General features: G+C 25.5%; 1 protein-coding gene across 2 annotated transcripts in view; it reads left to right on the forward strand.

The window, feature by feature from the left end:
* Window positions 1-6227: 6227 nt before the first annotated feature.
* LOC112596324 (outer dense fiber protein 3) overlaps window positions 6228-18485 on the forward strand; it is an 18513-nt gene continuing 6255 nt past the window's right edge. Inside the window, exons 1-2 of one of the 2 annotated variants that reach the window (XM_025341938.1) lie at window positions 6228-6406; window positions 16886-17029. In XM_025341938.1, coding sequence (XP_025197723.1) covers window positions 16921-17029 — 109 coding nt within the window. In that variant the 5' untranslated portion in view covers window positions 6228-6406; window positions 16886-16920. The remainder of the gene's footprint in view (window positions 6407-16885; window positions 17030-18485) is intronic. The other variant, XM_025341937.1, reaches the window with a different exon arrangement.

Here is an 18485-nt window from a genome sequence, read left to right on the forward strand (position 1 = left end):
GACAATAACTATTTTGTACTGATTAACTAGGGTGCAACAATGAATTTTGAAAAAAAAATTTAAATACAAAATCATGGATTTTAGATATTAAACTTTTATCTTTTGTCATCAGTTTTTGAGTATTATATTATTATATTATACAGTGTTCCTTGAGCGGCCTTGTAAATATAATAATAAAATATCAGACTAACAAAAATGTAAGTAAAAAATTGAAATATTCTTGTTGCTCAATATTTGTTTCCAATAGTAGTACTTCATAATTTCTATGAGTGTTATTTGCTCGTAATGAGATATTTTGAGTCCGATAAAGTTTTCCTTATTTTATTTGAATATTCCATATACTATCATAAAAAATAATTCATAATTAATCCACATTTAAAATAATCTATACAATTGTAGTACTATTATTTTTCTGATACCTACTATATAGTATATACCATAAGACATTAAGTATTTTAGTTATTTTTATTTATATGCAACTTTTATATATATTATTTTATTCTTCACTGTCTCAAAAATATATAATATTGTTTTTACGTGTCTAATGCTGATAAACAAATACATTTCTGTCCATTTATTATAATAAATGTTTGTTTGACCAATAGTGTTTTAACATTTTTGATTGTTACTGTGAAGTTATAATTGTGTTGTCATAATCAGATTTGCATAAAAAAAATAATAATGTATTGATATAAAAATAATCAGATACCTTTTAGATCAATAATAATTAATAGTTTGGTAAAAATAATATTTGAAATTACTTTCTACCAAAATATATAACTACTTATTTACTTTGGATTATTTTTAAAATAGTTAATTAGTCAGTTTATATTTACATTTTATATATAAACCATATAGATTTTACTAAAAACAAACTATTCTTAAAAAAAAAAAAAAATATTTTTAACTATTGAATACATGTCTTATTTTAATTGGACAATAACTATATTAAAGATGAGTGTAATAAATTTCCCATTATTATAGTTCAGTTAATAATTTAACTAAGAAAATTACAAATCGTATTCATGGATAAGTTCTTATAACATAAAATAATAATATTTTATTGATTTTTGAGCTAGTGAAGCAATATTTATTCCATTTCCAAGTATTTAGTTCTTTAATCTAATATTATCATATTCAATAATTCAAATTCCTTTATCTAACTATACCAAATTATAGCTCGTATATCTTTATACATACTCCTTCGTTGGTAAACTCTTAAACAATAATCTTATTTTCATGTTGTTTTATTGTACATTTCTCTTTGACATAGACAACTATTAAAGTGATTACATTATTTTCAACTAAACAATATGCTGTTTAGGCCATGTACAAACAAATAGAATATTTTGTTATGAAATAAACAAAACTATTTTACCTCAAATTTAAATTAACTGTAATTATGTAAGTAATTGAACGACATAGAAAGCCATTGTTTACTGATTACCATTACCTATAATTATTCAAATAACTAAAACAATATAAGAAAATTATATGATATTGTTTATTATCATGATTTCTATAATTTCATTTAATAAATAATAGTTATTTGTGGTGCGATTAGAAAATATTAAAAATTATCGCAATCTAATATAACTTGAAATAATATTATTTCAAAAACTGTTTGGTAGAAGTAAATTTAAATTTTTAAAAAGGCGACCTTGTGATGTAGTAATAATAATAAGTAAATGTTAATAAAATATATGTAATCATGACAAATTTTACAATATTGTCGATACAGTAGCTATAAGTTATTTTGATCAATTTAAGAGGTATTCAAATGATTTATTTTTAGACTGAAATTATACAAATTCATATCCATCGTTGTTGATTTAGTATCTGAATATTATTGTATTTTATTACGGATATTAATATACTTATTTTTTTCCTTACTAAGTATATTATATAGTTGGTGACTACTACCAATTTACTAATTAGTAAAGTGCTCATTAATTTACCTATTCATAAATTATAAAATTATTTTTTATCAACCGTCATAAAGACTAAGACTCTATTAATTTGACTTTATTTTACCCTTCATAATAGTAATTATTTTTATGTACGTATCTTAAATTACCATCTTGCATACATAATATTGCTTTTATTTTTTATAATTGAGAAATTATATTTTTTATGGTGTATACTTTGGTTAACAATTAAGATAAATACATTAAAAACATCTTGATTTTTGTATGACAGTTTCAGTTTAGATTACATTGTATATTTTATTGTTGAAATGTTTAGTTTAATTTATAAATGGACAGTATCAATTAAATTAAAAACAAAATTATTTCTTTTGTTTACCTATTTTGATTTGTATGTAAAAAGTTGTAAATTCAAATTTTGAAATTAAAGAGAAAAAATGTTTCAATTATTTATGTATAAAAAATAGAATACTACATTTTATAGGAAAATCATAACATAAATTTGATAAGGAGTATGATTGAAATAATTACATCTTTTATGCCTGGAATGCTAGTATTTTAAGAAAATTTCTATAATTTTAAAACACATTTTGCAGCACATCTCATAATTATATAAACATTTTACATAATAAAACATACTACATTAGATACATTTCTTTAATTTAGCTATTAAATTCATCAACGTTGTTCACTAAAATAATTCAAACTCAAAATACATTTTAAACAATTTCTGAACATGTATGGAAAAAAGGTACTTAATTTGTAAAACGAATGAAGAGAAAAGACTATTGTTGTTGAACGAACATGAGATTGTTTATTTGAGCAGTACACCCTGTACAGTTAATTATTACTGACTTAATAATAATTATTATGCTGAAATTTTGTTCATAATTTAAATCGCATTTAGATAATCTATGTAACTCCCTATATTTAATTAAACCAATGACAAGTTACTTTATTTTTATCATATAATTTTATTTTTTATTTTTTGGTATCTATTATTTTCATTACCAATATAATTTATAGTGTAAGTTTTTGTTTTATATAATTAATGTATAATAAAATCTGTGATGTTACGCGAAACGATATTATTCGGTAGCTATAAGTAATTATTTTAGTCTAGATGATGCTGATGAAAAAAAAAAAATGTCTATGTAACAAAATATATATATAAAAAAAAAATTAATATTTCATTGTCTTTACAGTTTATTATTATATTTTGTTCAGCGATCATAACATTTTTTACTCATCACTCCTAATTATGTGTGGTACAGGCAATGTGGATCAATACTGAAATGCTCCTAAATTGTCTATTCAAAGCGCCTTATTTTAAATTTATCTGTTTTATTTATACACAACTTTACACAAATTGAATGTTAATAATTATGATAACAAATATGAAAAAAAAATATGGTTTTAAAGCATTTTATATGTTAGAAAATTATTTTGAAAACATAATACGCATATACATAACATATAAACAAATAATGTCGTTCAGTCTATGAAGACTATAGATATATATTTGAATTTTCTTGAATATTTTTTACTTATTTTAGGAATGTTGTAAAACATAATGATACCTATTCAACATTTATATACTGTAAAGTTATAGATTTCCTTTAAGCAAATTGGCAAATGTAGAACGATATAACAGAAAAATAAGCGTAATGAAATCAAAAGTTATCATAAAAAAGGAGAAAATTGGATGTGAAAAATTGTGAAATTTTCCATTAATATTTATCTAACCTATTAAAAACACACTAAAAATGTAACTTTTAGGATTGATCAACATGGTGAGAAGGCGTTAAGGCCTATGATTATTAATTGAAAGTTATAGATAATGAAGAATGTGTAGATAAGCGCAACTATAATAGTAATAGAGACTACATAAGTGTGATCAATATACGTCAGAATGGTAACAATATTAATGCTAGCAAATTAACAAATTATAAGTGGATGTTAAACACCGTGTAATCAAAACTTAATTACAGTGTGTGGATATGATAAAAACAAAAGTGTTTACACCATTTCAGAAGTAAATTAAAAGATACTTTAAACTTGCTATTATATGAAGTGAAAGTAGTACAATCTAATTATCTTTATGTTATGAAAGATATCCAGAGATTTCGCGTTGCTAAACTTTCATTTAGATCTAATTTTAAAAGGCATATAAGACTTCGGATATGACAAGTAAATTGATATTTACTCAATAGTCTTCATAAGTCATGTTAGAAGTGAAGACCATTTAAAGTAAAGATTTGCCTAGCTGTAATTATTTCTTATATTATTCTTATTTATCATAATTTATTTATTGCCGATATTATCAATTAGGTATTACTCAGTACTTATTAATTATTAGATATTACTTTATAAATTAGTTGTGTTTACTTTGTACACTTAGGGACATTGCAAGTGTTCCTTCATTGAATTGTGTTTAATTGTTTTAATTATTAACCTGTATTTATTGATAAGCAAACTAAGACTAAGACTTTTATTATAGGTATCTAGTTTTGTCTCTTGCTTTTATAGAATAATTATGATTTTGATCAAATTATAGCTGCAATTAATTGAATTATATATCGATTCTTTCCGAAAAATTGACGAGAAATTATATTTTTTGTCTAAACGTAAAGTCTTGGCTAAAATTATCCCGAACTCAAACATAAAAAACACACACAGCATTGTGAAATCAATACACTCATCACTCTGCTCAGAATTTATAATAATATGAAAGGCAACATATTGATGGCTTCTCTTTGATAAAATTAAAAGTTATTTCACCATGTTAATATTTATAAACTACTCATATGCTCATAACAAAATAGACTTCAAAATTTAAATATATTTGGTCATGTATAATAATAACTCCTAAGTTCTTTTAAGTTATCAAATAATTATGTTGTATACAATAAATTAGAAGAGATGTTTCGATCTAAGCGAGCAATGCTTTATGATTAACAAATAGCGATAAATATTTAGTGAGTACTATCAATATATTTACATTTGATTGTCTTTAATTTATTAATTATTTAATTTTAATTTTGTGTTATAAAATAATCTTAATAAAAGTTAGTAGTAACATCATCGTCATATTATATTTTTATTAAAACCTTTTTTCACTGTAATTTGTTCATACCAGCTTATTTTAAAGATCTCAACGGTCAGTCTAATAGGATTTTTAAGTTTGGACATCAATTTGTAGGTAAATTCTTCTTTATCCTCCACTCCGAACGAAAGAGGCCATTACAACAATATAGGTATCATATCATTTACTGCAATAGTTTCGAAAGTAGCATAAATTATAACATAAACAGTAACTATTGCAAGTGTTCGATGACAATATATTATATTATAATGACTTGGAATTAAATTACCAATCTGTATTAGTTTAAAGTAGATAAATATAAAAACAAATTTGCATATTATATATTGTGATAATATCATGCATCCGCTGTAGTGCAGAAGCTCTACAAAGAGACAAAAGCATCCATACAATATAATATGATATAATTATTATAATGGTATGAATATATATGTTATAGGTACTTTCTTTATGTGCTATTCCGGGTGTCTCGCTGATTTGTCCTCGTACATATCCGCCACCTACTAATTATTCACATTATATGTATATATATATATACTCTCAACAGCCGCCTCCTATCTGCAGTCATTTAAGACTTAATGTAACCATTTGAACGCTTAACGGAAATCACTACCAATTCAATACTTTTGAAATATTTAATTATACGTCATTGCAGCACATTGACTAAATTAAACTTACAAATTTACTATTTTAAAAATGACTTTGATTAAATTTTTAAGTGTGGACAAAATCGACGTTAGGATAAATAAGACTATAATATGATGGGTTAAGTAAAAATAATAATATAATGTTTATCAATTTATTTTAATATTTATTATGTCATACGTATTACGTGGTGCCCATCACGTGTAAATCAGATGTTTTACTTTTTGTGTGCAGCACTACGACGATAAACGGCGTGACAGTCACCCTGTATGACTGTATACTATATTGTGCACGTACACTAATGCGTTTACGAATTCATTATATTTGTATTGGTATACCTCGTGACCGTGTAGCTGTTTTCGTTTCGATTTGACCAAATTTAGCAATAAAAGATCTACGGTCGAAGGGGGACGGACCACGTATAGGTGTTCAAGACTCAGACTATTAGTAGGTATTATACTATATTATACCTATATCTGCACATACGATGCAGTCGTTCTTGCGATGACAGAGAGATCGTTTTGCGTGGGACCGGCCGGGCGTGGGCCTGACGACGAACGTTTTGCACATGCACAAGCATCCGTTTGCGGTGGTAAAGCCGGGGGGCGAGCAAACTTTTCCGTTTCAGTTATACCCGTGCTCCTGTCGAACAAACACCGCTTTCACGGGTGTACTCTAAATAGATAATATACGGTCATAGACATTCTACGGTCTATTTTCTATTCGCCAATAGGTAAGTACATATTGTCCATTATTACATCTGTAATATAATAGATTAGTATTTATACGTATAGTTAGGTACTTATTACCTATACTAACTATTTTATTATTGCACAAATAACTTACAATTTATTTAGACACGTATACGTACCTACAATAAACCTCATTATCATAATGACATAATATGGATATTATCTTCTATTTGTATGCAATATCGTATGTTTGACAAATACCTACTCACGCTTATACACAGCTAATTATTCAATAATTGTAATTAACATTAGAGCTTAATCGTTTAACACAACTCTTCATAAAAAATATATGTATACGTGTAGTTAATGCTTAATATGTACACTACACGAGTTCTAATAATTTTCGAAGATAAGCAGTTTGACACCATTAATTTTGATAGATATATTATTGTTCTTGTACTACATGGTAATAAATTATGGTTTAATGCTGTTAGGATTAGGTATGTAAAGCATCGAGTATCACTTATTAATAATTAACTACTTAGAAGCATAATAATTAATAATACAAACGATATATTTATATACCTACATTATACTATGTAAAGTATCACAGTTTATTGTTTACACGCGACACAAGCGCTTAGTACATTCACTACGCGTATTATGTATAAAAATATTATAAATTAAAAACTTTTTATTTAACTGCGAAACTATACAATAATTATAAAAAATTGTTTAAAATATATAACGAATCATAAGGGCTTTAAAGATTCAAACGCTTAATCGATTTTCTAATATACAATTTCCACCCAAATAAAAATTCAGGATATTCTGTATCAAAAGAAGTATTAGAAAATTACAAAAAAAATAAAAAAAATACATAATTACTATTTAAACACATCCTTAGCTCAATTATGAAAAATCATGATTTTAAATAAACTTTTTTATGTACATTCTATCTATACTTTCGAAATATAGAATAATTATTCTAAAACTAAAATAATTTTCAACATTATTTTTAATTTGGATATAATAATACAAAATATCAAACAATAATACATTTATTGATTAAGGACTTGAAAGTTATTAAATAAATTTTCGTATAATACTGAAATTTATTGTAATATTAATTAATTAATTAATTTTCACTCTTTTACCAAGATTTGCTATAATTTTGATTTAGACAAACTTATTCTAAAAAATAAACCATACGTCTAAACACATAAACCGTGACTTAAAACTAGGAGTGATTTAGGGAAGGCGCCTATGACGTTAAATTACCATCACTGAAAAAACACAGAGAGTATATATTTTGACTTAGGACATCCCTCTTATATAAAATTTATTAAGTGTACCATATTACACACAAACTATTTAAAAAATATACAAAAATTTCGCACGCAAAACCTGTTAATGTCTTGTGTAAATATTTAACAAAGTCTAAAGGGCCTATAAATGTATGCAGTTTTTAAACGCATACTACATATTAAACTATATAAAAACGTAAAAAAGAAAACATCGAATTGTTATTATTATTATTCGAAAGTAGGTGACCATAAATGTAGATTGTATATAGCTGTTTATGTATATACAAACATCACGTTCACACTATTTTTGGACTTTTTTCGATTCGTACGACCATGTCAGTATGTCACCCTATTAGTTTATAATAAATCGATTACTATTTATTACGGTTCAAATCAACAAATATTATTGATTGACACATTCGCACTGTTCATAATAGAATTAATCGATGTATTGTTGTGCGCGTTAAAAGCACTTAAGTAGCGTCAAGGTCTTGTACATAAATAGTTTAATATCTACCTAATTTTTTGAGAATAGTGTAGAATCTATATAGATAATAATAAATGGTTAAGTAACAACAATAATAGTAAAAAACCTCAATAAGTATTGCCGAAAAAAAAGACCACAGTAATAATAATAATAATAATAATAATAATAATACTAATATTAATAATACAAGAGGGTTTGACCAAAAATGGTTATATCAAGGAAAACGCGTGTATACGAAACGGCCCACTTGCGGTGGTTCGTCCCACGTAAACTTTATGTAGGTACCGTAACCCGTGTGCTGTACATTGTAAATCGCGTACTTATACAATAATAATATATACTATATTGAAATAATGCGAACGCGTTTCCGATTCCGATATAAAAGAAAAACGTTAATTCCCCCTTCTGCCATCTTTTCTCCAACACGATGGCCCCCAATCGTTCTCCTTCTTTATCGTTCTTTTGATCCTTTTTTTTTTACATGGCCAACGCTAACACCTTCGCACAGACGTTGCTGCTGCTGCAGCAACCTTAAGTTGACCGCCTCCGTGATTCAAATGTCCCAATTGAGCGTGTACGCGACACTGACTCATATTATATATTATAAAACATAAACATACAATAATGTAATTGGTACAGCACATATACAGTACTATTAATATACATATTTTATACACCTATGTAATGGATATTTAAAACAAATATATTGTACTTTGATTATGCTAGCGTTTTTGGGGAAAATTTATTGACGATGATGGTGGTCAACCACAACGATATCGGGAAGTGAATTTTAAAGCATTGTTGTAATTTTCACAAGATTTAAGTATCCGATTATGTACGTAAATACATTACCTGAATATTTATTTATCCATCACGTGCATCTTGTTGTACTGTACCTATCGGTTTCCTATATAGTGTGGCCTGGATAATAATATAGATATTAATTAATGATGTATAAATATATATGTGTAATATATTACATCAATAATTATATAAATATTAGTTATGTATTATATATACCACAATAAACAATAATAATAATAATAATAATTACATAATATATTATCATTATATGCTTTTTATTTGTCATATTGTATTATTCTGTGTAATTTTTAATCAAAATCTTTTATTACACAGCACGATTAACCTACGTTTGTAAATAAAATTACAATTAAAAATAAAGTACATGAGTATATAACAATTTAATTTTTTTTCTTTGCGTTTTGTATTACTATAAAAAAAAAAAAAAAGTCATAAAATACGAACGTACAAAATTAGATGAATAGATAATATATCGCCGGAAATAAACTATATAATTATAATGTTTTCGTCATTCATCGTGTGATATGTACAAATTATAAATTATATTTATGTATACTTATGTTTTAAATTATAGTATTTTATACGAAAATTAGCTTCATCGTTTAAATTAAATTATATAGTATTATCAATATTAAAATTCATAAAATTCAACAATAATAATTTATACTATTTTTTAGATCATCAACAAATTTAGCAATTAACACATATATTTTTTATAAATACATATATGTTTTATATTATGTATAGATAATGGAATAAATAATTTAACTGTTATTATTAAATTATTTTATCCAGTTGGGTATCTTAATTAAGATACCTATTTATATTAGGGTACTTATAAAATATATAAGACAATTTGAAAAAAAAATGTTTTTACAATGTGTACAATAATATTATTATATCAAATATATGAATGTACAAGTACATAAATAATGCTCCACTTTTAACTTAAATCGTAAAATTTAATGTTCTTTATTATCCGAAAAATATGACTATTCCGCACTATGCGATAACATAAAAGTTAACAAAAAAAATTCATAACCAAACATTGTGAACTATACGTTATTAGTAACTTATTACACTACAATCATACCTTCTACTCGTACAAGTTTACAATTCATAATTACAACAAAATATTTTAACGATTAAAAAAATGATTACGGATTGATTTATCTAAGACCCAAACATATTTTAAGAACAAGTATTTCTAGTCCACAATAAACTAACACATAACCCATGTTGCAAAGTGTAGAGCTATTTATTTGAGCATTTGGTATGTGACGCTTCAGCAGTGATCATTTTTTGGTTTCTGCGGTTTCACACTGCGTTTTAGTGCACTGTAATTTAAGAATCGTATTAACACCAAACGTTACACATTTGCACTATATTAAAGGTCAGCAGTGAATCAAGCATAAGTTATTGGGGGGGGGGGGGGTTAGGTTAGGTTATTATAATTTTATGAACTTACATAATTAGATATTTAGATATTAGATACTAGTAAATAATTTTTAATTGATAACTTAGTACTACTTAGTTGACAAATTCAATGTTTGCATATCACCCCAATTAACCTTTCCACTTAGAACCCTCACTGATTAATGTACACCATTAAAGCTACAATTTTCATATTGTATTATTATATTTCTATTAGAAATAGGCTTGGACAGAAAAAGCTTAATTAAATCTTTTATCAGTTAGGATTGAGAAAAAAGATAAGAGTTTGTACAAATGTTAAATTAAATATTAGCTTTAGGCTCTAGTAATAAATGTCTTCAATATCTAATCCACTAATACAACATGATTACGTATTACTTAAATATTATATAGTAATACATATTATAAATGACGTATGTATAATGTTTGTTATGTATACTATTATTAATTAGTATAAATTATAAACACAATAGGTCAATAAAGCACTTCAGTTGTAAAACTTATACGTAATGTATTTATTTTTTTTTATGAAACACTACATTTAAGTATATTATTATAGATAATATAATATAAAATATTTTTGATCAGTGATATTGAAAAAATGTAATAATAATAAAATATCATAAAATATTCCACTAGTGATTTATAAAAAACTTGTTTATTGTAATCAATTTTTTTTTCTAAGATTTTATGAATAAACTATCGCATTATATTTGTAGCTTGTACAATACAATTTATTACTTCTATCGTAATTATATTTTTAATCGTTTGAATAATAATTAATTGTTTAAGCGTAACAATAAAATTTAATCTAAACTACATTTTCATACAATCTAATTGCTTATTACAGATTAATCATTTACATTATTATAGTTTAATATTGACAATTTTAATTTGCATAGAAATTACTTAATCTAAAATACAATTTTAACTACTTATTTTTTTAAATATACATAATTTATTATAATACATATTTTTAAAGTGGTCCTCAATAATACAACGTTACAAAATTTATATCTATGAGGGATAGACTCTAGCTGTAAAATTCATACATTATAATTTAATTAAGTTATCAGCATATAATTTTAGATATTTTCTATTATATTATGAATATCAGATTATATTAAACTTAAGCTTAAATACATGATAAGATATAGGTATTCTGTTTTGAGATAATTTATATTTTTGTGTTTAAGATGATTGAACATTGAAATTTTATTATACACTGAAATGTGGTACATAGTTACAATGAACTTTCAATTGGCGTCGAGATCTATAAAATAGTCGATAATTTGAACAATGTTGTTATAGAAGCTATGTATGTATTTAGAGCTATTAAAGATATTAGATTTATCTAAACATATCATTTTTTTCAGAATTTTTCGATTCAAATACAAGTACTCATTAGTTATTTGTCTAATCTTTCTCACGTAACCACGTGACTCCTTTACACAATCGTTACCTTCTATGAAAAAACGAAAATCACTTCCATACCATCGTCTTTGTTTTATTATTTTTAATTTTATCACTAAAACACCACTTCAATTGTCAATAATTATTATTAACAATAAAAATAAATATGAAGTTATAAAATATAAGTACGAGTGATAAAACATATAATGTTTAAATGCGCATGTAAAATACTCCAGACCTAAGCAACGAACAATTGTATTAAGTGTTAGCTGAAAATGATGTACTTCTAATTACTTACATAATATATTGATCATTAAATTATTTTATTGACGGTATTGATATTAACTACGTTACTTATTATTGATTAGAAATTATCTTTAAACATTTTTAGCATTATAAAACAAACGAATTTACACTACCTATACGGCTATACCGATAAAATTAAATTGACTATTTTATGGAAAATATATTTTTATTATCAAATAAAATAACAAAAAATAATGAATATGTGGTACACAATTACACTACATATTTATACGTACTTAATTGTTTAAATATGCTATCTAATGTCGTGTATAATTCTATAAAGAATAATGATTAATTATTAATATTAGGAACACCTACTATTTTAGTTTCCTGTTTAATATACATGTTTAATTAATATTTTTGCAATACATTTTAATCTTAGTAAATCTAACTGTATAATTACGTTTTTTTTTTTTTTTCATTGATTAATTATTTTACTTGATACTTCTATTTGTTTTTTGTTTTTTCCTATGATTACACATTTACACTGTATGATGAATTGATAAATAATTGTTTGAAATTTGTCAAGTTTAAGGTAATATCATATAATTAATTATAAAACATGGAAAATTAATGTACAATCAATAAAAGTGATGTATTTTCATCTCAATTTTATTTTCAGCTATTAACTGGGGTAAATAAAACATTTTTAATTTAAATCATAAAATTTTAATATTTTACAATCTCTTTTAGTTAGGTTACGTTCATAAATCTTTGAAATGAATAATTTACCAATTTAAATCATCCTCATTTTATCTTTCTCAATGCTAAAGTCTATGAATTGATAATACAAAGACATGTACTTATATATAACTATTGCAGCAGTGGATAACAAACGAAAATAGTTTGCCAATCATCTGCAGCACTATTTTATGTAAATACTTTATACAGAAACGCCTAATCTGCTTATATCTACTTAACTTAATAAGTATCTGTACCATATAAAAGTCTGTGTGGTCGACATTTGACAACCATAAACAGGTCATAAATAAAAAATATGTCTTAATCTCACGAGTAGGGTAAAAAAAAAAAAAATGAAAACATATTTGCTCTTTGCAAAAACTGAATAATACGATAGCTTCTTTTTAACGTTTCAACGCATTACCTATGGTTTATTCGGCGTTTTATAATAAATTGTAATGAGTGAGTAGGTAATATAATAAATAGTTTCGGATTCGAAATGATACGTAATCATATTATGTTATATTTATATAAATAATAAAATAGAACAAATATAAGTATGTCATCAGGACATCGGGCCGTACACAGTTTATCGTGTAAATATCTCTATTCTTTACCCCGCAATATGCATATAATAATAATATTATTATTATATAGATATACGTACTATTGTCTAGCATATAAAAATAATGTGCTCTGAAACGATATTGGTATCTGGTTTGAATGAAACGATAGTCTCTGAACGCGAATCGCGTGACTACCAACAGTGATATTTAGCCGGATGGTACGGACCTTAACGTTATACATATAGGTACACGCGTGCGATTATAATGTAGTGTATATATATTCATATGCTTAATTCGTACACAAAAAAAAACTGCTTGTCAAAAGGCAAAAGTTCGAGTTTTATCTTTTTTTTCAGTCGTTCAATGAAGGTAAAGGTCATTTGAGAATTAGGTCGAATACCTCTGCAGTCTGACATGACAACGATTTGACGAAAATCACTGTAAAAACACGCGACCACCAAAACAAAGATTTAATATGAGTAGGCGTACTATATAAGTAGGTATTGAGTATGAACGCATAATGTTTGTGTACCTATGTATAATATTATATTATTTATATACAGGTAATTGCAGTTGAAGTTTGAATCAATTACAAAAATAATATTTTATTTAGTTTCGCTGCAACGAATTCTTTTTTATTTGCTTGCATATAATTTTCCTATAATGTAGGAATGATAATGATTGTCGTCGTGGACCATGAGATCGCACATATTAACCTCAGACAACTCTATTTGCGATATAGCTAGATCTGCGTGGTTATGAAACCATGAAATTACGCGTTGGTGCGATTACCGTATCTATTCAAAACTTTTGTATTTGATGAAGGGGCCAAGGGGGTATTAGAAGAATATGATTAAAGTAGTTAACGTCAAGTGAATACAAAAAATAGGTTATTTACATACAGATCATATATATATAATTATATAAATGATTTATATGGATTGTTTTAACTTGTATTCATACAGCAGCTACCCATAAGTAAGTATATGTAAAGTAGACTTAAATAACTTAATGAAAGTTATACATAAGTATTTAATATATACACATAATGAGTTTATGACGTTGTAACAGCAACACTATTATATAATCTACTGTCCTTGCAGTGATTGGATCTTAAAGTTTAAACTATTATTTTAGGTATTATAGCTGTATACAGTAGTCCACGTAACTGTCGCGTATTACTATCATCGTGTGGTTTTAGAATAGGTAAAGTGTTAAGTTATATTTTATTAAATTCGTATATTTATGGCAATTTCCGCTATATATTATGCGAAATTAATAATTATACTACCTATGCGTATTATAATGAAATAAATGCAATATATTATGTTTAGTAGAGCAGTGACGTGCCATATTTTGGATGTTGAAACATGCCCCTCCCCATTAATCGTGTTTATACAAAAAATGTATTTGTTGTATGGTTTACAAAATATGTTTTTATATGGACATATTATTATGGTTCTATTTCATATTTAATATTATATTGTTTTGTATTATGAACCGTTAATTACTACAATAGCTAGTCTGTAAAGTTCTACTAACATGTTATATTTAAATATAAAATTAAAACGCTCCCCTAAAAAACGTCTTACTTACATGCCTAAATAAGATTATTATATTATATTTTTAATTTTTTTTTTTTTTGAATTATTTCGAAAAATATTTTTTAAAAGAGGATATTATGTGATGTGATCTGTATACTGGTTGGCAGTAGCGTATTTTCAATTTTTTTTTTTTTTTTTTTAAGGAGTCTAAAAAATAAGTAAGCTTATAATATTGTAAAAAATACAACATATGAATTATGAATTACCTCCCCTAAAAATTCGTCACTTCTAGTTGGTGCTTGGATATTGTATAACAGTCCCAAAATTTGTGGTCTACATATACTAGGTATATTCATCATAAACGGTATTTTCATATTTATTTGAATTATTAGATACTGAAATTCGTACATACATAAATATTTACTATAGGCGTATATTATTGTACAACGTGTATACATGTACCTATATAAGGATGATATATTACCTATTTGTATTATTAATTTAAAGGTATTCCGTGCTCGTGCGTAATTTACCGGAAAACAATACAAGCTAAATTAATTTCTATATTTTATTCTGTTCTAGTTTCCATACACATAAATTCAAAATCGATTTGTAGAGTTGTCAGCACTTATCACGCAATAATATTTTTCTTGCAGACTTTTCAAACAACAGCAAATATATATAATAATTAATATTTTATTAATTCACGTATACTTACATAAACATATATTTATTCAATTAATAAACAAATAGTCTATAAGTATACCTACAGATTTAATAACATTATATTACTACTCTTTCGGTATAGATATACTATTTTGCTTTTACGTATACACTTACCCCCCCCCCCCCAACACACACATATACATATAAATGATTCAAATACTATGTATACTTAATGATATAGATAGCTTTTTTCCATGACCCTAAAAAAAACCTTGAAAAAGTCATCGGAAACATCAATAATAGCGAATACATGGAGTAAATTGCTACGCACAGTTTGTTGCCATTTTTCACCCTTTTAAATTTTATTAAATATTATAATCTGAAGGTATATAACGATCATGCGATTCGTATATCGATTGGTAATACCTGGACGATAGAATTAATGCAATATATTTGTAAAATGTATTTTAAATTAATAAATTAATAAATACTCGGTCCGAATGCAGCACTAGAAATACTAAAACTAAATTTTGTCGTTTTTATAGCTTGTAAATATATCGTACTGTTAGTGGATTACTGAAATAAATCAAAAACTGACGATTTTGAGTTATACATTTTTTCTTATGGTATACATAGCATTCTTTACTTTGTGAATATTCTATACATTAGTATTAGGCCGTCCCGTCAAAATGGAATGCATTAATAACAGTATAATATAATCTAACATGAAACCATTAAAGGAAACATGTGAATTCCATCCATTCAATAATGTATTATATTCAATTATTACAATAATGTATAAACATTTATTAATTGAGTGCATACATTAGTGTATTATTTCGAAATAATACGATAATAATTATAATAAGGTAATTTAATTCATAAAAATATTTTTAAACCTTTTCAATGATATAATACAAAAATTTCAAACGTTTATGTAAAGTACTTTTCATTTATTAGTGATTTAAAATATTGAAAACATCAAAACATCATTAAATTACAGTTATTACTATTATTACACTAATGCACACAGTGCAATATGTTATTAAATATATTCATTGTTGTAAATTGTTATTAATTTGTACATAATATATAAATATTAAAAACCTACTGCAATAGCCAATACTGAATACTTAAACGCTTTTAATAATAAAGTCTATATTCGATATTGCTATTTTATAAGTTATAATACAAATCTATAATTGTGCTAAGCGTCTTGAACTATTATCTTTTAGAAAAAAATAAAATATAACAAAAGACAATTTACCATGATATATAATTTTCTCATTTCAAGGTACCAAGCATAATAGACATATTTTATTTTAAACAATGGGCGGATTTCAACAGAGACAATGGACGCCGACTAAAAGACGAGGCCCAATTGCTGCTGAATTTTCCGGTCCCGGGCCAGCAGCAGTAGCGCTACCAACTCTCGTCGGTGAGTTTTAAATAATATAATATACATTAATAGTCAATAAGTACATCAATAAAAGCACGTTCAAAAATTTTCTGAAGGGGGAGAGATTTATTTAATTTACTCGTATATTGTAATTTGCAAGTATGTGTGTTCGTTCATTCATATCGCACTAAATATATTGTCCACGTACAAAATAGATCAACCCATTATCGTGTCAACTAAAAACTTAGATTTTGGAGTTCGAATTTGAGCGAAGTTGGAATCTATTATTTAATTAGTTATACTGGAGTTTAGTATACTACGTAGTCGAAAAATAGGTTTGCACATCTATAGCATTTTGTTATATTATAGTAGATGCCGGGTTACAGTAAAAAAATAATTTTTTTGAATAATTATATAATATACAAAAATATGAACAATGAATATATATTATATAGTTATAATAATATGACAGTAATGTTTAGGAAAAACATAAAATGGATATTAACTTAAGTTCTAAGTTTTAATAAACTTTATAAATATACGCATAATATATTCAAACAAAAAAAACTGCAAATATTTCTTCCAACACAAACAAATTGACAGTCAAATGAAAATTTTAATGTACCTATTTGTGTATTATTATTATAGAATTTTTTTTAAAACTATATTCATTGTATCTTTTATGTTTTTCGGTATTATTTGTATTTTTAATTTTTCAAAAGATCTAACTCTGGACATGCCTACAAAAAGTTGACCATGACTAAATACAGGTTGGGGCAAATACTACCCTACTTTATCCAACTTTTGTCTTTGCGCTTTGTTTATTATCATAACAAAAACAATTCTTATTGGAAATTTACGCCTAGTAAGTAAAAAAAGAATATTTGAATCACTCATATTTATTATGGGTTTTGCCAACGACGATAGCGCAGCAGTAGACAGTAGTATAGTTATCTTTATGGAGGGTCATGGTTACGTACGTCACGTCAGCCCTTGTTTTAAAAATATGGAAATTATATTATTCTATCATTTAGTATGTCATTTGTACGAATTTGTACGCAGTGGCACTAAATTTGTATGACCAAAGGAGCTAAGATATATCAAACTCTTCAAGGAATTGAGGTGACGTCATCACACCAGCCCTCCACTTCCAAATATAAAATTTATTTTTACCAATCTGTTGCACTCTATTTGTATGTATTTTTAGAAGCAATATACATTTGTTTACTAATGGTTTTGCGAGGTTCACGAAATACCTTTCGCAAAAAACCAAATTATGAGCTCACCAAAATAGTCTAATCGGATATATATGATAAATAATAAAAACTAACTTCTAACTAACTTTTTGATATAACCTCTTTGGGAAATTTATAAAAAAATTATATAATTTCTTTGGGAAAAATTTAAACTCTATATTTAAGCTCTTTGAGAAATATAAAAGTTCTTTGAGAAATAAATACGCACTTTCGGAAATAAATAAACTATATAATCTCTT

This window comes from Melanaphis sacchari, unplaced genomic scaffold (genome assembly GCF_002803265.2).
Source record: "Melanaphis sacchari strain LSU unplaced genomic scaffold, SCAv2.0 Contig31_pilon_pilon, whole genome shotgun sequence".
Classification (NCBI taxonomy): Eukaryota; Metazoa; Arthropoda; class Insecta; order Hemiptera; family Aphididae; genus Melanaphis; species Melanaphis sacchari.